At 35.4% G+C, this 22637-nt stretch overlaps 2 protein-coding genes across 2 annotated transcripts; one reads left to right on the top strand and one right to left on the bottom strand.

Annotated features, from left to right (window-relative positions):
* Positions 1-4: 4 nt before the first annotated feature.
* Positions 5-6920, bottom strand: LOC132558709 (probable proline iminopeptidase; the record flags this gene model as incomplete). Its single annotated transcript, XM_060223302.1, has 6 exons — positions 6567-6920; positions 6300-6423; positions 3461-3636; positions 2617-2720; positions 566-752; positions 5-120 (listed from the first exon to the last, which is right to left on the bottom strand). Coding segments are annotated over exons 1-6 (1024 nt in total), but the record flags the coding sequence as incomplete, so codon positions are not given.
* A 2951-nt stretch (positions 6921-9871) lies between these two features.
* On the top strand, positions 9872-15559 carry LOC132558719 (galectin-3-like). The gene is made up of 5 exons (XM_060223314.1): positions 9872-10097; positions 10983-11194; positions 12439-12527; positions 13805-14021; positions 15443-15559. Exons 1-5 carry the CDS (start codon positions 9872-9874, stop codon positions 15557-15559), a joined length of 861 nt encoding a protein of 286 aa, XP_060079297.1.
* The last annotated feature ends 7078 nt before the right edge of the window (positions 15560-22637 follow it).

Below are 22637 nucleotides of genomic sequence, written 5' to 3'. Positions count from 1 at the left end.
GGACAAACAACATCATAACGCCCTTGAATTATGGTCGCTGGAATGTGACGAATTTTCTCCACATCGTCTAAAATTTGAGTATCGGTCTTGAACCATCCTCCTCCATGTACAAAGTAATGACTATAAAAAACGGTAAAAACAAATATAATAAGGTTGTGTTTAATAAAATCCTTCATCTAATTAACGGCCTAAAACTTCACATATATACATAACATCTAATTTAATTTATGACCTGTACATTGTTTAGATTTTCGTTTTAGGTCAATCTCACACACGTTTTACTTGATGCAAAAATACGGCATCCGTAACATAATATATCTAGTAAACACCAACAGAATCCATATTTTGTAAAACATCTAAGAATGTCAACATATATTATGATCAACAAATATTACCAAACGATTCTTATTGAGACATTTTATAGTATATATCTAAATCAATATAGATATAATGAAACATCATGCTTTATTAGCATCAGGAGCCAACTGTCATAAAATAAGAAAACGATCACCACTTTAAAGAAGCTGAAATGAAAATTTAGAGATTGATGGTCAAGCCCTGTTACCTTTCAATCCTGGCGAACTGTTGTGACCATATGTCTCCCTCAGCTCTCTTTAATAGGTCATCATCCACTAACAAGCGGGATGTGGCCATTTCCCATTTACTCCAAGCCTTGGCTGCTTTGATGCGCTTTTCTTCATCATCACTGGTCAGATGTCTATAGTAAGCACCCATTAGATCTCCTCTTCGCCCTGGTCAGATAGAAAACATGAATCCCGTGAAAAGCTGGTTTATGAGGATATTTTTCTTTATCTGAGGAGCTGGTACAATAGGACTTTTTTCTGTTTCTGATAGGACCTTTCTCTTTCTCTAAACAGCTGGTACATAAGAATTTATTTTCTGTCTCAAGAGCTGGTTCATGAGGACTTTATCTCTCAAGAGGTGGCACATAAGGATTTTTTTTCGATCACTAAAGAGCTGGTGTATGATGACTTTTTCTATATCTCAAGAGCTGGTTCATAGGTATTTTTTTCGGTTTTATAAAGCAGTCACTGGGACTTTTTCTATGAGATGGTTCATGACAATGTAATCTATTCTAATAAATTGGTTTATGACAATGAAATCTGATCATATGAGCTGGTTCATGACAACATATTATTTCCCTAATGAGCTGGGTCATGACAACATAATATATTCTATTGAGCTGGTTCATTACAATGTAATATATTCTAATAAAGTGATTCATGACAACATAACCTATTCTAATGAAATGGTTCATGACAACATGATCTATCCTAAAGAGAAGGTTCATGACAATAAAATCTATTCAAATGGGCTGGTTCATGACAACATAATCTTTCCCTAATGAGCTGTTTCATGACAACGTTATATATCCTAAAGAGCTGGTTCATGACAATGTAATCTTTTCTACTGAGCAGGTTCATGGCAACATAATCTATTCTAATTAACTGGTTCATGACAAGGTTATCTAGTCTACTGAGTTGGTTCATGACAACATGATATATCCTAAAGAGCTGGTTCATGACATTATAATATATTCTGCTGAGCTGGTTCATGACAATGAAATCTATTCTTATGTGCTGGTTTGAGATAACATGATCTATTCTACTGAGTTGGTTCATGACAACATAATATATTCTATAGAGCAGGTTCGTGGCAACATAATATATCTTAATGAGCTGGTTCATGACGAAATAATCTATTCTACTCAGCTGGTTCATGACAACATAATCTATTCTAATGAACTGGTTCATGACAACGTAATCTATTCTACTGAGCTGGTTCATATGGACTATATTGCCAATAGCTGTTTTCATTTGTCCCTAAAGACCTGATTCATGAAAAGTTTATCTATCTGTAAGGGGCTGGTTCAAGAGTACTTCATCTATCCCAGAAGTCCTTCTCTATTAGGATTGAAAAGGCTGAAAAGAACTTTATCACCTGAACACCTTATTTATGGACCTAAGTGGATTTTTTTCTAACCCAGCTTGATTTGCTTATCAACAAACATGTCCTTGACCTTGTAATTGTGCAGACCCATTGTATCAAAGCCGGATATAGCCAGAGTAACCTAATTCTGGTACATGACAAACCATCTCACCATGGTGAACCAACACCCCTTGTATGAAGTTTCAGTGACAAAAAGTATAGAAGACAGACTGCCAAAACAAGATAGCGGACTGAAAGATGTACACAACATAAATGATATTACCCCCACACCCAGGTTCCCAGTTGGGGGGACTAAAAATGAGTAAAAGAATGTGACTTTGACCTTGATATTGAAACCTTCACCTCAGACCACACACATCTTTGTTTGAATTCAATCATCATCAATTGATGTCATAGAAAAGTGTTAAACCATTCAAAACATTATTAGTAAATACATGTACATAAACAATGATACCGTTAATTTGACTATATCCTTTGAACCTTTAACCTTGACATTAGGTCAGTAATCTTCACCAGTGATTGATAAACAGTGTGCTTTTATAACACACACCACTTAAAAGAGCCTGTCTGATTAGTCATATCTGAAACATTCAGGACACACATATAATGATACTTATTACAGCTCGATAGACAGAAATTATCTACAGTTTAAGCAAATGTTTACCTCTGGTATAGGAGCCAGGTAACTTTCCCAATGATCAGGAAATAAATGGTTTGCCCCATCCTGGTAAAACCATAACAATTCCCGCCTGAAACACGAAACATGTTACGTTTGTGATAAAAAAAAGAAATGCATCATATCATACCACATCAATGTGAAATAACGTTAAGTTATCATAAATAGATTGCAAGGAATTGATAGAATTGTTTTTTTCATATTCCTGATATGTGAAATATTGTACAATGTGTGAAATATAACTATAAATACATATTTTATAAACTGAAGACAGACATAAAGCTCAACCTTTTCATCCCAAATGATCATTCCTTAGTATAAGATTTAACTGATGTCCCATATATTTTAGTAGCAGAAGCCAGCATTGCACTATCTTAGATCTATCAGTTTTTGGGTTTTTTTTTCTTTTTCATCTATTTAACTCCAACATATGGAGTAAGTCTAGCATGAAATGTTGATGAGATCCAGTCCCTGTAGAGATACATCAACCATGTAAGTTTGGTTGACATGCTGCAGAGAGGTTTCACAGAAGTACTCTTCAACTTGTTGAAACAAACTGAAAACTACTTTAATATTTAAGGAATATCCATACCGGTAAATAATCTATATTGTTACACTCAGTACCATATCTATATATTGTACATGTTTTACAATTTCTCTGTAATTTAAACCTCAATTATCAAACCATGAAATGCATCTTCTCATTATCATATAAAACTTTTGTTGATGTTATTTCTATTGAAACTTCTACTTTCTGCAGCGAATATAAATATGATCTAAAATCCATATCTCAAGCAATAAATGAATAGTTACCTGCGTAGATTGAAAATTCCTCGGAGGACAAGTGCCTTCACACGATCTGGGTGTGTTTCAGCATATGTTAAAGACAGCGTGGATCCCCAGCTACCTCCAAACACTACCCATTTATTAATTCCCAGGTGTTTTCTCAAATGCTCTATATCCTCGACAAGGTCCCAGGTTGTGTTTTCCTGTCAACATACAGAAGATGTTAATCTATATTTCCAGTTTACACATACATGTATATGGGGAATTTTTCAGATCACTTGGTGACAAATGTGAAATATGATTACGAACTTAACGTGAGAATAGACCAACATTGGAGTACCCTTTATGATTTTACCCACTACACATTATCTTGCTTTTCTTTTGCAATCCTGAAACATTTCAAAATGGGAATAAGATGTTTCTTAGTTTCAAAGTATTCCACATTAACATACAAATGTATAAATCACCAGAACACATTTAGTAGTCAAGGATAATTGTTAGATCTAATTGAAGTTCAATTTTCTTTTTAATATGATATACCAGTTTATTTTTGCCCTGGAACCAACTATCAAGAATTTGCCTCATATTCTTTACACCCTATGAGGATTATTCAAAATGGTTTTATACAAGTAACACTTCTTTTTTAAATTCACCCTTCTTGTTCGTGGATGAAAAGGGCAAAAATATTTAACAAGGCAAAAATATTTAACAGGGCAAAAATTACTCAGTGATCTGCAATGAACATGGTTACCAGGGAGGTCAACACCACAGCAAGGTCACAATTTAAGGTCAACACCACAGCAAGGTCACAATTTAAGGTCAACACCAAAGCAAGGTCACAATTTGAGGTCAAAACCACAGCAAGGTCACAATTTGAGGTCAACACCACAGTTAGGTCATAATAAGAGGTCAGCACCACAGCTAAGTCACAATTTGAGGTCAACATCACAGCAAGATCACATGTTGAGGTCAACACCACAGCTATGTCACATATTAAGGTCAACCCTACAGCTTTATGGTGACGATAGAAATCAACATCATTCAAGTTATAGAAAGAGGATAACAATATAGCTAGATGACATAATGAGGTCAGAACACTTCAGACATGTCATACGATGTAGATTCAACACCACAATTAACTCACAATTAGAGGTAAACACCACAGCCAGGTCATAGAGAGGTGTCAACACAGCTACATGTAGGTCATAGATATGGGTCAACACCACAGCTAGGACATCAACACATACAGTGATTAAGAGTTGGTGGGCCACATTTATGAAGCTATGATGACAGTTTGAAGCTAAATAGAAAACTAGGTTTTCAGATGATTTGACCTGATGTACTAAAAACTAATCTATGAAGACTTCTTAATGTACATATATGTTAAAGTAAAACCAAATAAAAGGCATGATTGATTTTCAATTGTATGTTTGTTTTAATAAGCACGCCTAAGTCCAATTAAAACCTGAAATTTCATATCTATCGAGTAATTTATCTTAAGTTCGTGAATGATTTTAATTAAAACATTTATTGAAATAATTAATTTCAATACCCTTTTGTTATTTTTAAGACCGTTAAGTGCGCCCTGAGTATTTTGCTGTATTAAGCTTTTGTCAGTGTCAACCACGAGTTCCTACTGCTTTCTTCAAGATGTTCCATTTATACTTCGTAATACAATGCACAGATCATACATCAAATACAAACTACATCTACATTGTGTAGTACAGAGGCCTAGAGAGTGTACATTGTAGCTGTACAGTGTACATATACATTGTGTAGTACAGTGGTCTAGGGAGTGTACATTGTAGCTGTACAGTGTACATATACATTGTGTAGTATAGAGGCCTAGAGAGTGTACATTGTAGCTGTACAGTGTACATATACATTGTGTAGTACAGAGGTCTAGACAGTGTACAGTGTACATATACATTGTGTAGTACAGAGGTCTAGTACAGAGACCTAGAGAGTGTACATTGTAGCTGTACAGTGTACATATACAATGTGTATTAGAGAGGCCTAGAGAGTGTACATTGTAGCTGTACAGTGTACATATATATTGTGTAGTACAGAGGCCTAGAGAGAGTACATTGTAGCTGTACAGTGTACATATACATTGTGTAGTATAGAGGCCTAGAGAGTGTACATTGTAGCTGTACAGTGTACATATACATTGTGTAGTACAGAGGTCTAGAGAGTGTACAGTGTACATATACATTGTGTAGTACAGAGGTCTAGTACAGAGACCTAGAGAGTGTACATTGTAGCTGTACAGTGTACATATACAATGTGTATTAGAGAGGCCTAGAGAGTGTACATTGTAGCTGTACAGTGTACATATACATTGTGTAGTACAGAGGCCTGGAGAGAGTACATTGTAGCTGTACAGTGTACATATACATTGTGTATTACAGAGGCCTAGAGAGTGTACATTGTAGCTGTACAGTGTACATATACATTGTGTAGTACAGAGGCCTAGAGTGTATACGTTGTAGCTGTACAGTGTATATGTACATTGTGTAGTACAGAGGACTAGAGAGTGTACATTGTAGCTGTACAATGTACATATACATTGTGTAGTACAGAGGCCTAGAGTGTGTACATTGTAGCTGTACAGTGTACATATACATTGTGTAGTACAGAGGCCTACAGAGTGTACATTGTAGCTGTACAGTGTACATATACATTATGTGGTAGTGAGGCCTAGAGAGTGTACATTGTAACTCCACAGTGTATATGTATGTTGTGGCCTTACAAATGCACGGGTACAATTATATACATCTAAAAATACCACTAAAAGTGTAGTAGTTATTAAGTTGGTTCCATACTGCAGTTGGATTAATTCACACATATATAATTGTTAACATACTCTTAATTCTGCCGGAGGTGTAGACTTTCCAGCTCCTCTCTGGTCAAAAAGAATAATTCTGTATGCTTTCGGGTCAAAATATCGTCTGTCTCGGGAAGAGGTGCCACCACCGGGGCCTCCATGACTATGTATATATAAAACATATATATATAATCTGTATTTGCTTATTTCCAATATATCGTTCCAACATGGAAATACAAAAGGTCAAAGTACAAAGTGAAAGTAGATGTAACATCCGAGATACGTCCATTGACACACAACACTTACATGAATATAACAGGATTTCCATCGTTGTTTCCACTTTGTTCATAATAAATGTCGTGTATTTCCGATACTTTGAGTTTTCCAGAATCGAATGGTTCTATTTCTGGAAATAACCCTCTCTGTGTCGACATCGTATTATCGGTGTTGCTGCGAAATTGCCTTGTTCGATCACCAGCTGTGACACTCGGTCTCGTGAGACACTCGGTCAAAGGTTTCTGGCCGAAGCGGAGTATCGTCGAAGTCCGGCACACTTCAGATGTGGCAATATTTCGAGAAAGTCGATATCTAGATAACTTTCTAAGCAATCGGGAAGCAAGCATTTAGCCCTCGTCTATGAAAAATATACATGTGGATATAATCATGTCAAGAGGTCAACCTAACGGCAACCCAGGAACGATTGGCACAGACAAGAGACAACACTCATTCGTATGGCGGTTGCATAACAAAGGGAGACAACTGATTATTACATAACCGGACTGTTCTGCTATGAAACACATCCATGTAGTATGTTTCGTATGGTATACGTGTCATAAAAGTATTTATTTCAGTAGGCATAGTGTGACAAACTGAATTTTGAAGGGTGGGTTAAAGTATTTATATATCTATAAATAAATGAATAGAAGTGAATGACTTGGATCTCATATAGTTTGATATTTAAACAGTACTAAATGAAAAAAAATATTCAAATCCAAACAACTACACTCTCTTTAACTTTGATTAGTCTACTTGTTCAAAACTCCACTCTGACTGCTGTATACAAATAAATATAGGATAATAACGAACAAGTGCAGTGTGAGCTCGGATTGGGAATTTTTATTCTAGTGTATGATTTGACATTTAATTGTTTGTGGAGTACATCGCCCATGAGCGGCCAGGTCAGAGGTCAATAACCGGTACCTCACCGAACAATGTACGGGAAGCCCGCTGCATGCAATCCAGGACAACTGGTATAAAGTGTCTTGTCCAAGGACAACATTAAAGACCGCACACAGACACGAGTAATGGGTGTCGGACTATGTAATTCACGTGAAGTCGCGTGTAAGTGAACACTTTACCGACTGACCTATCACGGCTCCTGTCATTGATTGTTATTTCAACACTGTTACATAAAACTATATATCAAAAAAGGCTTTTATTTGGTCGGAATCGTGGTCATCTTTAAATAGAATCGAGTCCGTGCCATATTGAATAAGTAAATTATCACACGGATGTCGATGTGATTTGGAATTTATTCAACGAGTTCAATAATTCTATATATCACGAACTTTTGGTGAGTGATATAACAAAGAAATTCACGAGGTTGATAAATTTCATATTACATGGACACGATTATAAGATTCCGTTTATCATATGACACATATTTCTGGAATATAGGCGAAAATGTTTTTAGTTAATCTGCCTATAAGACGAGTTTTTTCACAACCGAGACATTCATTTTACGTTCTACAGACGTGACGTATCTATGACGTCACATTAGTGATTACACATTTGTCTTTCCTAAGAGTTCCTCTCTTCAATATATCAAATTTAATTCATAATTTCAATCTGAGAATAATTGATACTTTATGAATTGTCTGAATTCAGTGAATAAATACCTCTTTATCATTTTGGTTGTAAGCTGATGGGATACATGGGACCTATCAAAATATCATGACGATAACGAAACGACACGTGCTAAAGATCTTATGACGTCACAAAAGAGAAATCCGAGTACGTATGGTCATTAAGCATCATGAAGAATAAATTACCATCATCCTCGGAATTCTAGGGGTTACGTCCAGTTACATTGTATAAGCTCAACAGTCTGTACAGTTTAGAGGATCTCGAGATCATGGCGGTAATGCGATTTTGAATTTGTTCCATACAATGTACATACATTTTTATATATGATATTTGATCCACTCAATTATCTTATTCGCATTCCTCATCCCGATAATTCACAACAACAGTTGTTCCTGTCTATGTTTTCCTGTTTATTACATCAATATTATTACAGTGATATTATTTTAATATTTGTTATTGTTAGGATTTTTATTTATCTATTTATTTATTTATTTATTCATTTTTTTATTTGCCTCCCTTTCTTCTGCAGTCAACGAAACATATAATTAGTTCACATATCATACTATATAATTTGTATTCAGTATAACAGATATACTGTACAAAACCATTCTGAATTATATTTGTTATTGTTAGGATTGAGTGGAATATTGACTTAACTTAGTTGGCCTTTGTGTACTCAGTATTGTTCAAATATCATACACAGGCAACGCGACACGCGGTGTTCATACCCATGACATTTCACACAGGTTGTGAAGGTAAACACTTATTGTAAAACAGTTGATATTCACTTCCGGGTCAAGCCGACTTCCAACACCGATGTAAGTATATTTTTTCTGAGTTAACTTCCTCACTGTTGCACGTTGATAACAAAAACACTTCGTCGTTTGCATATATCTGACATTAATTATAGTTTAATTTCTTGTATTCTACAATGTTCGATATCTGAAGTATAAAGATTCACGTGTTTTCACTTCTGAGTCAGAAATTAATCTGGGGAAAGAGACCATGTTCAAGTATAAATTATCTTGTCTCGCAATCCATGAGTTAACGTACATTATACGAAATGATATGAAATGGGCATATGTCCAACTGTATTAAACTGATTAAACATAATTTCATGAAGTGTTTTTCTCCTAATACAGTATTATAACTATTCTACGTAAATGTAATTTTCACAATTATATGAAACAAAAGTCAGACGCATACATTATGATCAAAGTCTCATCTTCAATATTTATATATCCTATCCAATCAAATATCTGTGTATAAAAGAGGTCACTCTATTTATGGTTATGTCAGACTGTAGAATAATATTGAGCTAAACCTTTACAATATTATAAGTGCTTGTATGTGCCATATACGATGTAGTCACACACGTACACATATCAATTGTCGGTATGTACATAATTGTACTTGAAACCATATAGGCCTTAAAGAAATAACGTGGAGAATTAACCCGAATCTCTCGTCTTTTATTAATCACACACACTTCCATTTAAATGTATTAGTGAATTAGAAGTAATATCACGCCAGTGGAGAGGCCTAATCCGAAGCTTGTATACATGTACATAAATAATGGCACTTTAAATACGGCACACAACCACAGTAATTATAGTTCAATGTCTTTTTCAGAAATGAACCCACCGTAATTAATTTTAGTATAATTATTTGAGGTCTTCAAAATTACTCATATGAAGTACTTACACTGTATATAAATAGATATGATTAAATATATTGCAGACTACATGCAGAACTACGGAGGGCCAGGCGGATATCCCCCGCCAGGTGGACCCGGGGGTTACCCTCCACCAGCCGGACAAGGCTACCCTCCAGGTGGGCAGGGCTACCCTCCTGCAGGTGGCGGTGGATATCCACCGCCGGCTGGTCCAGGTTTTCCACCGGCAGGGGGCGCTGGTTATGCAGCAGGTTATAATGCGCCACCTGGCGCTTATGGACAACCTGGCTATCCCCAAACGGTACGTCATGCATCTTTTGGAGCAAGGTAGAATATGTAAAGCGTTAACTAATAAAATGAAGTACGGAATGATAGTAATGCATTTAGACTGGAAAAGTCTCCCCGCGTGTTTATTGTGAATCGGAATCCTTATCATCCTGATTGTAATATACATTGTACCTTAATGTTTAAACATAGTAGAGGTTATAAAGATGTTACGCAACAAGTGAAGTTGTGTGTGGTTTTTCAGTCACTCTCGTTAGTTAATAGTAAAAAGACAGTTTTACAAAATCAATCTTTAACTATTTATTGCTCGTTTAAATTTCCGCGATCGTATAAAGCGGCCTTCCGGGTCAATGTTCACCATCGCAGCCAATCAAAATACATTTACAGTTTATCCCACGTGTTGTATACATTCACAATTGTCCATATCAAGGATGCCTCAGGACTTAAATAGCATCCGACAATCAAGGTAGGAAGTGTCGACTGTTACATAGCTAGGAACAGATAATGTGTTTACATTGTTACTGAAAACATTAACAAAATCTATAGATGTCTACTTTCGAGGTTTGACATTTCTCCCTTTTCTCTAGGATGAAATAAAGACAACCCATGACACTTTGAAAAATAAAATTCTATAGGGAAATCTTTAGTTCGTTATGAAATAGGCAATACCTAAGAGCAAGGATCAATACTATTTTGTAATGTGATAAAAAGTACCTTAAATTTGTTTTCACTTTAAATGAGATTTCGTGCAATTTGTCTTGAAGTTTTGATTTTTACTCGCCAAGATTCGTAAAGATTGTCTTATTTAGTCTCATATGAAATGTAATCTCATTTAGATCCCATATACATAACTATACATGTATATTCAAAACTTTCCATTCAGGGTATACCGCCAAACCAAGGATATCCTGGTATGCAGCCAGGAGGGATGCCACCAGGGGGTATGCCACCAGGGGGTATGCATCCCGGAGGAATGCCACCGGGCGGCATGCCATATCAGGGCGGTATGCCATATCAGGGGATGCCACAGGGAATGCCACAAGGAATGCCACAAGGAATGCCACAACAAATGGGAGCCACGTATGGAGGTCCGCCGATACAGAATCCGGTACGTGCCACACTGTCCGTAATTACAATGTTTAAACAGTCACCAGAAATGACACCTCCAAATTCATATAAACAGTGGCGCAATTCATACACTTCCTTTTTATATAATCTCACATCAAAAACTATCGGAAGCATTGATAAACAAGTTATATAGACTAAACAGCATCATACAATTGCTTCGTCCTTCTCCGATACGTCAGTGATGCTATGGATCTAAATGATACATTTAACTGTGCCATACAGCTGTTTTATCCTTCTCGGTCTCGTCAGTGATGCTAGGGGTCTAAATGATACATTTAACTGTGCCATACAACTGTTTCTTTATCCTTCTCGGACGCGTCAGTGATGCTAGGGGTCTAAATGATACATTTAACTGTGCCATACAACTGTTTCTTTATCCTTCTCGGACGCGTCAGTGATGCTAGGGGTCTAAATGATACATTTAACTGTGCCATACAGCTGTTTTATCCTTCTCGGTCTCGTCAGTGATACTTAAGGTTTGGATAATGAATTTGACCTTTTCATACAACTGTTTCTTTATCCTTCTCGGACGCGTCAGTGATGCTAGGGGTCTAAATGATAATTTAACTGTGCCATACAGCTGTTTTATCCTTCTCGGTCTCGTCAGTGATGCTAGGGGTCTAAATGATACATTTAACTGTGCCATACAACTGTTTCTTTATCCTTCTCGGACGCGTCAGTGATGCTAGGGGTCTAAATGATACATTTAACTGTGCCATACAACTGTTTCTTTGTCCTTCTCGGTCTCGTCAGTGATGATAGAAGTCGAAATGATGAACTACACTTCATCATACATCCAGTTGCGGCGTCTTTGTTAGACTCATCTGTGAAAGTGCAAGTTGAAATCTAGAAATCGACTTAGGAAAGTGGAATTGACGAATCAAATAAAAGTTAACATATAGGAGGAGTTGGGTAGTAATGCTATACTGTGATTGTGTCATTTACCATACTGGAAGTTTTCAAAAGATTTTAAATGACTAAACAAAAAAATGGGTAAACAAAAAAATTATGTTTGAGTATTCTGAACCGTACCACAATTCATATGAATTCAAAATATGCTATGTCGTAAGAAAGTAACATTTAGGGGAAATAGCTCAATCCAGCGTGGACCTCCATCCTCGTCGTTCTCATCTTTCTTCTAACTTTATAATTTATGTTCATCAACTCACATGCTTTTGTCTTATATAAAATAGTTGGTTATGTGCGATTTTTGTTGTTTCTCAGCCCACACCGTTCATGAGTCAAGTGCAGGGAGGTCTTGCTATCGGGAGAAGCATTGTCGTCAGTGGAATGGCGATACCTGGCAGCAATGGGTAATGTGTCCTTTGGTGTTATTTTATTCTAAGGCATGATTATCCTGCAACATGTTGTTATAATCAAGATTTTTTTTTTTTCGATTTCGGATGAATGAATCAAACCATCAAGAAAATCTATCACAAAAAATAACCATAAAAATAATATAATAACCAACCAAACACTAATGAAAACAAATATTAACCCCCTAAAAATATTCCTTCTCGTAAACTTACTAAAATTATTAATCGATTTCGATGAAACCACAAAACAATGACAGAGACCACATGTGGGCTTGTTTTGAATTTCCCCAACGTATTCAGTCTGGAAGATGTGTAGGTGTGTATGCAGGTATTCTTAACAGATTGTAGTTGCCGTGGTAACCAGGTCACTATATATTTTGAGGTCATCTGATGGAAGGGTCAAGGTGACCTATTGCTATAATGCATCGTCCGTCGTCGTGCGCGTCTGCTGTCCGTAAACTTGTCATTTAAAACGCTACTCCTACTGAACGCCTGGGCGGATATCAACCCAATTTTGTCGAAAACATCATTTTGGATGGGGCATTATTTCCTATTTTAGAAAGTTGATTCAACCCTTAATGACCTGGGGATGGGGCCCCAAAAGGGTAATTCGACAATACTTTGCTCCAAAATGCTACTCTTCCCTAATGCTCAAATGGATTTCATTCAAATTTTATCCGAAACATCAGCAGAGGCAAGTTATTAATTCTTAAAATTCGGAATGTCGATTTGATCACTAGGAACTTAGAGGCGGGTCCACGAATAGGAAATTTAGTCAATATTTCGGTGCAGAATGCTACTTTTCCTGAATGCATGAATGGATTTCACCCAAATGTTGTTTGAAACATCACTGAGGACGGAGAAGCATTTCTTACATTCAGAAAGTTGATTCGACCCCTGAGGACCTAGGACGGGACTCCAACTGGGGACGAAAGACAGGGTTTTGCTTTAAAATGTTATTTCTTCTTCATTCCTGGATCGATTTCAACCATATTTGATCTTATTTCTTAAATTCAGAAAATTGTTAAGACCCCTAAGGACCTGTCAGGCCAACATCTGCAAATTCTGAGGTTTGTCCATCAATTCATCGATTGTCAGATGACCGTTAAGGGCCATGGTCTTCTTGTATTCGTAATGATACATATGTATCAGTCCTGAGATTTTGTCACTGAACCCCAGAAAATCATGAAAAATACTATACCTTGAAAATAACGATTTTTCAGTATTGTATGGAAAAAATCTACATAATTTTATTGCATATTTATCTCCTCCAGCCGATTTTCCATTAATTTCCAAGAAGACCCATCGGGAGAAAACATCGCCCTTCATTTTGACGCGCGTATCCAGGCTGGAGCCGACCACGATGTTACTGTCCTAAATACAAAGACATCCGGAAGCTGGGGACCGGAAGACAGAGGCGCTTCCTACTTCCCGTTTGGGATAAATCAACAGTTCGAAGTCCGCTTTATCGTGGATCAAGATAGATTCAGAGTAAGTTTTTCCAACAATAACCTGACCATAACAATTACTTATTTGTTACTGTAACTTTTTTTGAAGGGAGGAAGTGTTGTAATTGTTATTACTTTTATATATTTCTCTGGTTTATAATTTCTATTGAATCGGTTATTGGCGGTCCAGTTCATTTCTGGAAAAATGCCAAGTTTAACTCTCGAAGTGACATCTCATACAGAAGAATTCCGTATCCTGGTTACGGTATCCAGGCATGTTTTGCTTGGTGACAAGTTATATATCATTATATTATATATATGTATCATATTCACAATGAATATATCACTTCAACAAGTGAGTGTTCGAGTGAAGCGAACCGGTATGAAAAACCTAGAAACAATTGTAGAATTTGTCGCTGTTGACAAGAAATCATCAGAATACGATATCAAGCGCTTATTTCATATCATAAATATTATAAACCTCGCGTCAGTGACCTGACTTGAAAGACGAAAGCACCGACAGTAAAGCGCTGTATGTGGTGTCACGATTGATTTTAATAAGCACCATGCGTCACTATAACACAGATAATACTGTCACACTAATCACGAGTTTACGTAATTTTAAAGATCGGATATTGTATTTAAACGACGAATGGTTGATTTTGTTTCTTTCTCTCTCTTTTTAAAAATTTTTTTTTTTACAATTTTATCGAAAACTATCGTTTGAATGAAGAATGTTTTTTAATCTCTGCGATTGACAAAAAGTAAACGTACATATGAAATGAAAGTAGATAATTTGTGCAGATATTTAGCATCTTTTTGTGTGCAACCGGTTTTACCATAGGTCTAGCTTTAAGCACATTGGTGACTCTGGATGTGTACATAAAATTAGACAGAATACAGGGGGTAGTTCATCACAATTAATTAAATTAGGTTACTGTCCATGGTTATTTTTTCCAATATCTTAGATTTTCGCGGGTTTTTCAAAGGTTTGTAACAAGAAAGATATCGCTGTATCATGGATAACACGAAAAGGACTATAGTTCTGTATATACGTTTTATTTGCCAAAGTATTGTAAAACCGCAGTTAAAAAAAGGAAAAGAAAAAAATGGACACTTTATTTCGTTGAAGAATATAGCTCAATAAATCTATTAAATGGCTTTTGTACACATGAGTTGTTGGTGGATTAGGGGTAGCCACGAATTCCACCAAAATTTACAGTATAATATTTTTATTGATTGTCTTCCATAATAAAACACAGCGAACATCACGAAAATAACAACATTGATAGTATTACAACATTGATAGTATTATAACAACATTGATAGTATTACAACATTGATAGATTACAACATAGATAGTATTATAACAACATTGATAGTATTATAACAACATTGATAGTATTATAACATTGATAGTATTAAAAATTGCATTCTTATCCGTTATTTTTATTTATTTTGTAGATTTTCTCCAACAACAAACCATTTTGCGACTATCCGCACAGACTACATCCACCACAGAAGTTTGCTTGTATCAACATCACCGGGGACATTCAGATCCATCATATCCGATTCGAGTAGAAAAACGACAAAGAAGCAGCGATAAATGATTTTTTATGTCATTTAATTACATTTCAACTTTAGCTTATTTAAAAACATTACAATTATATCAATGTCTTTGAGATTTTCCCTCACCAGTTTGTTTGGTTTTGTCAACGCAGAATGTTTAAGCATGAATATTTCATAAATTAATACAGTCGAGCCTCGTTATCTTGAATCAGCGAGTTCAACTGTTTTGTGAAAAGTTAGACAGGGGCCGACTAAAAGCTTCGAATTAAACGAGGTCTTCGGGTTATACGAGTTCGAGATACCGAGGATTTATACTACATAAAACAACAGATTAAGATTATGTTCTTTATGTCAAAATATTATGAACCTTGATTTTTTTAAATAACCTATTTGTTAATTTACATTATAGACATATGAAGACACTGATTACAGAGTAGGTTAAATACAACTAGTACAAAAGATAGATATTTGTGTACATTTGTAAATCAGTATGTAGTTATAGCAGTTGTATCCCCACACTGAGATTCTCTTCCACGTCGAGTTGTTATATCTTTAAAATTGTCAAACAGAACACATCTAAATCATCTCCTTCGTAAAACTTTCTAAGAATGTTTTCACCAAACTGAAAAAGGAACAATTAATTTGGGAAAATTTTTTGCGGATATTTTAAATCGCAAATTTATATCCATCCAAAACCATGGCCTAGCAAAGCACGCAAGAAAAGACCGTTGATTTTACCAGAAGTTATTTTGAATTGAAGCCATTAAAATACAACGTTCTACGTTTTTCATTTAGAAAACGGATCGTGATTGAAGGGAGGTAACGCTTGAATTTACTCTTCTTTCTTCATACAACATACAATAAAATTATCTAAAATGCATTGAGCAGTATCGTTGAGAATCCTTAATGAAATTTTGAATGAAGAGAGCTTTTGTAAAACCATATATCACATAAGAAACAATTGAAGAATTTATCATGTAAATCATGTTTTATGTTCCCAGAAAAATCAATCTGTCCTTTCGTGTCCGGACTAAATCTTTGCCCACAATTAAGCAAGGATTATGAAACTTGGTGTATGTATTTTTCTTCTTCTCGATATTTAAATCCAAACAGCAAAAATAATTATATATCAAACATATATAAATATATATATCTAATCTCAGGTTGATAGATATCGGTATGTTTGTCACGTCTTACTGACAAAAAATTGAAGCTGAAGACCCGTTACAACAATATAAAAGATGAAGGAACCCGGATGTAGCCGAAATACCTGCGTAATGTGTTTAAATACATAAATTGAGAACAGACACTTTCTGTATCAATCAAACGTTTCCTGTCATTGTGATAAACACGTATTATTGTGATATAAAAACGAATTAATATAGAAACATAAATAGATAATATATATGTACAACATCATCATTTCCACTGGCGATTTCTCAGGGACCAGAAAACCTTTAATTCACTTGTCTAGGAACGTTTTCATTTTCCCTGTAATTGCCCTTTTCCTCCATTTCATCTCATGTTTTATTCTGTTCATCCACTGCTTCATCGTTCGTCACTTCTGATTTTTCTGCATCGTTCAAAGTCGAAGCTGATTCTACTTTAGGAGATCTGATGACGCCCAACTTCCACAAGCCAACAACCAGGACTATTATTGGAATAATTAACAGAGAAATGAGGGGCAGTAGATTCTGAGAACTGTTTGTTCTGGTGTCTGTGGTCAGGGAGGCACATCCTTATTATAAAAACAAAAAAGAAAACAGCGTAATGTCGGCAGAAGATTGATTATCTTAATAAACTTCATCACAAATAAGACGTAAAACAAGCTTCCATTTCCTAGAATATTTCTGAAAAGTGTCATTTTTTTTCTCTCTTTTTTATTTTGAATAAAACTTTATTTTAATATGCCAGAAAATATGTGCACTTATTTTGAGTTACGGTTTAAGTCTGCAGCGGAAAGAAGAATTTTCCGGGGAGAACACGAAACAGACTACAAGATTCGTCTACCTCTTGAGAAAATTACAAAATATGATATAATATCAAAGCTTCTATTCGGTGTCCATTTTTTTCTATAGCTGTATATGATACCAACCTGATCGACTGAACGCCATTACAAACCCATTCTTTTCGTCACTGTCGTCTGACGTCATCGTGACGATAGCTGACGTATTACTCGTGGTGTAGTTATGAGCAGAATTCCAGTCATTGTTTTCACAGATGTTCAAGGTTGGATTATCGTCTGTAAACAAACGCACATCGATAAATTCAAACCGTATTTGATTGACAATGTGATTGGACACAAGTTCTTGCAACTTTCTAAGCCCTCTCCCAACATTGTAAAATGCACAATAATTACAGATAGCACGAGATGATACAATTTCAAGCGTCTAGTAGCATTCAATTTCAATTATAAACATTCAACGTGATTTGTTTTAGAGAAGGAAAGAAGGCGAGGAAAGAGGGAACAGATAAGAAGGAGTTCTTGTTACCTAGGTTACCCATTAACTAGTTTCGAACCTTTTTGTTGAGTTACGCTGGAAAGCACAGTCAGTATAAGATCAGCATTAGTTTGGAATGGAAGTTCGGGATCACTCCACCAAAGTCTATTGACAAGGGGAACTGACTGGATGCCAATATCAGACGGAGAATTAAATAAAGATATTCTTGAATTCGAAAATTGCGAACAAACGAAATAATAATGATACATATCTTTGTTACCGTAACCCCAATGGCAAACAGGTGATGAACATTTATATAGGAAGTAAATCATTTTAAGACCACTGATCTTGTGTCTGATTCGTGTTAGAAGAATCACGAGGTATCGGTAACCAGCAGGTAAATATTTAGGTAAAACATATGATATAGGCGATAATCTCATTAGGAATTCTGATAAAGAAGTAATATTTTTACATAATTACATCAAGTTTACTGCACATGGTAATTGTAGAAGGGATTAATTATTTTTAAATACACGTATATCCAATCTCCAACTTGACAGTAGGTAGTAATCTGGATTATGGAAGTCACGAGAAAGATTAAGATAATCTGGTATTTATCCATTATGAATCTTATAAAAAGTAGTGTTTGAACTTCTCGCGCCTAGATCTTAAAGGGAAGCAAGCCAGTCTCGAAGTAGAGTGCCACACAAGAGATGAGATACCAGTTACAAGTCTTGCGCGTGCTAATTGGACTGTTTCCAGGACGTTTATCAGAATATTAAAGAGTCAGTCTAATATTAGACGAGTACATAGTATTAAGAATATTTTTGCTAACATTATATTTCAATTGTTTCAAAGCGGCTACTTTACACATCGATGTCATATACGTGCGATATATGTATATTGAATTATACTAAACAGCCTATGAAGCTAACAGTAAGAAATTATGCATTTGTGATTTTGCTGATATCACAACGACTTGTAAAATCAGTGTGCGCCATGTTCTTTTTATTGTACTGCAGTCTAAACAAAATCTATTGTATAACAATATTGACGAATATTTATTTGACATTTCTATAACATAACGTTACCTAAGAGAAACAAATTACGAATACTAATATATAGGTGGCACTACATGCTCACATAATTAATATCTAATCATAGGCATACAAGGTAAAAGATGACAGATAATGATATAGCCACTGTTCCTCATTACGTCCGCATGTTAAATATAAAAACGGATTTCCGTGTATTCAGTAGAGTGATGCATATGAAAGTGAATAGAAAGAAAAAAACATGTGCTCATTACCAATACGAAATCGTTTTATATGTAATTAACGCCCAATTTGTGTCAAACCACACGAAAATGCACTTTATGCGGTGCATAATACATTCAGAAAGCAGGTGTTATTAGATTGTTTGTGGTTAAACAACCGTTCATGAAGAGCAGATATTCAATGATTATTAGTCCGCGATATGGATTATCAACAACTTTCACTTCGGAAATTCCAATTCTATTAAAATTTATGCAAATAAAATTTATTTAGAGAAAGAAAGACATCTATGAATAACTTTATTCATAGTAAATAGGTAAAGTTATATTGGAAACAACCAATACGACGACGTAACGACATATAATCAAGGGAGATAACTCCGGTTATATTAGCCGGTTGACTCGGCATTCCGGACAACTTAAAAACCGAGCGTTTTAGGCCGGGAACGAAGGTGTCTAAATTATCGAGAGTCCTTTGTACATTGTAAAATGTTCGAAAAAAAAGAAGCTATTTCTAAATGGCTGTTGTTTACAAGTACATTATTTCTTCGCGAGGTGTTCGTTATACGTGAGATTGAGATTTTTTTGTATAGTACAGCATGTTTACCGTATGTCAGGGTAATGAAATCATAGCTACAACCCTCGACATTTATGTATTTAAAGTCCAGCACCAGTGTCCCACAATCGTTCTGGGCAGTTATCGTCCAGGTACAGCTGGTGGACCTACAATTAAACAGACACCTTTATCAAGCGTAAATCATTCAAATACAATGATATGTAGGTATGCCAGGGGGCCGACTCAGCAGCCGGTCTTACAACAGTGATACTGTAATTACAATTATCACCAGAATTCATGAGAAAGTTGTCGTTCCTGACAGGCTCAATATATGTTATATAGCTAGGATGCCTTCATACTGCAACCCAATCATGGTACATTGTAATCGGCAAGACATTTTGTGACTTTTGGGAGAGAGAGTTGAGCGAACTCAGGTGCTCTAAATGAAGAAGGGTCATGTAGCAAGAAAAATATCAAAATAGATTAAGATTGCAGATAAAACATACTTACCCTGGATACGTCTGTGGAAAGTTTGAAGTCGTTATGTATTGTCTGGAATCTGTTGCAATCAGAGACGCCACCGTGCATCCTACGTGTTACAATCCCTTATATCAGATGATTGTTAAAAGAATACAATATTTGAACATCAAAATCATGTCCGTTTTTAGTATTGATTGTCTTCAACGTCTTCTAAATGAAACACATCGTCCGATAATGCATATTTCATCGTAAAAATTGTTTTAGAACAAAAGGACACGTTGTTCAGCGGTCTAAGTCTAGAGCTTGTCGTAAATAAGATTAAACTTCTAAAAAATTGAAAGACATATATTTCTAAACGTAATAAACTAGAAAATAAGAAATTTCTTTGTTGTGTCAATTTGTATACCTACTTACAGGGAAATTAAAGTCAACGTTGTTCTGACGTGAAACTCCTAGCGAATAGGGAAATTAAAGTCAGCGTTGTTCTGACGTGAAACTCCTCGCGAAAGTATCTGATCGTTTGTAACATGCGATAGAGGAAATTATAAAACTTAACATATAATATTTTGTCGTTGTCTGAAGATGAAGATGTTGCAAGAAGTATGGCAGTTGATATCATGTTTCTTTTGCTGTATCATTGGGGATGATAAATAATACATTTCTAAACTTCACACGTGTTTGTGAACGACGCCATCCAAATCTTCCTTTTAAACTCTATTACGACGCCTCACATTCACAATCGTGATTTGTTGAAAATGAAATTAGTTGCAAAATAGATAGATTCACGAGAGCAGTTTAGAGGAGTAAAAGTTGCATTGAGTCAAGTAATCTAGTCTAATGGAGAAAATTTAAACTTTTGAAATTTCTTTTTTCACAAATGATTTATGTTCCATTTTGGATGTTAAACACGTATGATAGGTCCATTATCACTCGTCATTATATATACATAGCTGATAATTAGAAATGTATATTTAAACATGGTTGTCTATTGATATTTACATATCCAGATAATGTCGACTGCTCGTGCGCCTCAACACAACAATAAAGTATTTACCTGATTTATTGTCTTCCTGATCATTGATAACAACAATAACATATTTACTATCATTACGGAGACAAGCCGAGACAAAAACATCCTTTATCGTTAATATTGTAATTACACTAGACACGTGTATAATGTGTCGATCTGATTACATAGACATTGTCCGTCTTAATCATTTATTCATCTATACCTAAACATTTTTTTTTTAAATATCCATAGTTTGTCAGTCAGGAAATCACAAAGAGCTGGATATTTAATGAAACCGGTTGGGTTTTTCTCACTCCTATACTAGGTTTTAATAATTTAAGCCTTACTGATATTACTAACGAGTTCTGGAAGGAAACAGCTATATGATACAATTTATAACTTGACATGTCTAATTCTAAATTTGTTATTGGAGATAATGGTTAATAACGTGACTGTCTATTGTAACTCCCCACTTACCTCCATCCAAACAAATAAACTATCGCCCAAGAATTTCTTATGTCTAGTTATCTGACTTGTCTAGTTATCTGACTTGTCTAGTTACCTAACTTGTCTAGTTTTCAGACTTGTCTAGTTATCAAGTCATCTATCTAGACAAATCAGATAACTAGACGAGTTAGATAGCTGGACAAGTTAGATAACTAGTCAGTCAGATAACTAGACAAGTCAGATAACTAGACAAATTAGATAACTAGACAAATCAGATAGCTGGCCAAGTTAGATAACTAGACAAGTCAGATAACTAGACAAGTTGGATAACTAGACAAGTCAGATAGCTGGACAAGTTAGATAACTAGTCAAGTCATATAGCTGGACAAGTTAGATAACTAGACAAGTTAGATAACTAAAGTTAGATAACTAGACAAGTTAGATAACTAGACATGTCAGAAAACTGGACAAGTTAGATAACTAGACAAGTCAGATAGCTGGACAAGTTAGATAACTAGTCAAGTCATATAGCTGGACAAGTTAGATAACTAGACAAATTAGATAACTAAAGTTAGATAACTAGACAAGTTAGATAACTAGACACGTTAGATAACTAGACAAGTCAGAAAACTGGACAAGTTAGATAACTAGACAAGTCAGATAAATAGACAAGTTAGATAACTAGACAAGTCAGATAGCTTGACAAGTTAGATAACTAGTCAAGTCACTTAACTAGACAAGTCAGAAAGCTCGACAAGTTAGATAACTAGACAAGCCAGATAACTAGACAAGTCAGATAACTAGACAAGTCAGAAAGCTGGACAAGTTAGATAACAAGACAAGTCAGATAACTAGACAAGTCAGATAGCTGGACAAGTTAGATA

The sequence above is a fragment of the Ylistrum balloti genome, unplaced genomic scaffold (genome assembly GCF_031769215.1).
Source record: "Ylistrum balloti isolate Yb309-2 unplaced genomic scaffold, AGI_CSIRO_Ybal_v1 Utg370814, whole genome shotgun sequence".
Lineage (NCBI taxonomy): Eukaryota > Metazoa > Mollusca > Bivalvia > Pectinida > Pectinidae > Ylistrum > Ylistrum balloti.
Note: the sequence above shows the minus strand (reverse complement) of the source record. Positions and strands in the feature narration are given on the sequence as shown.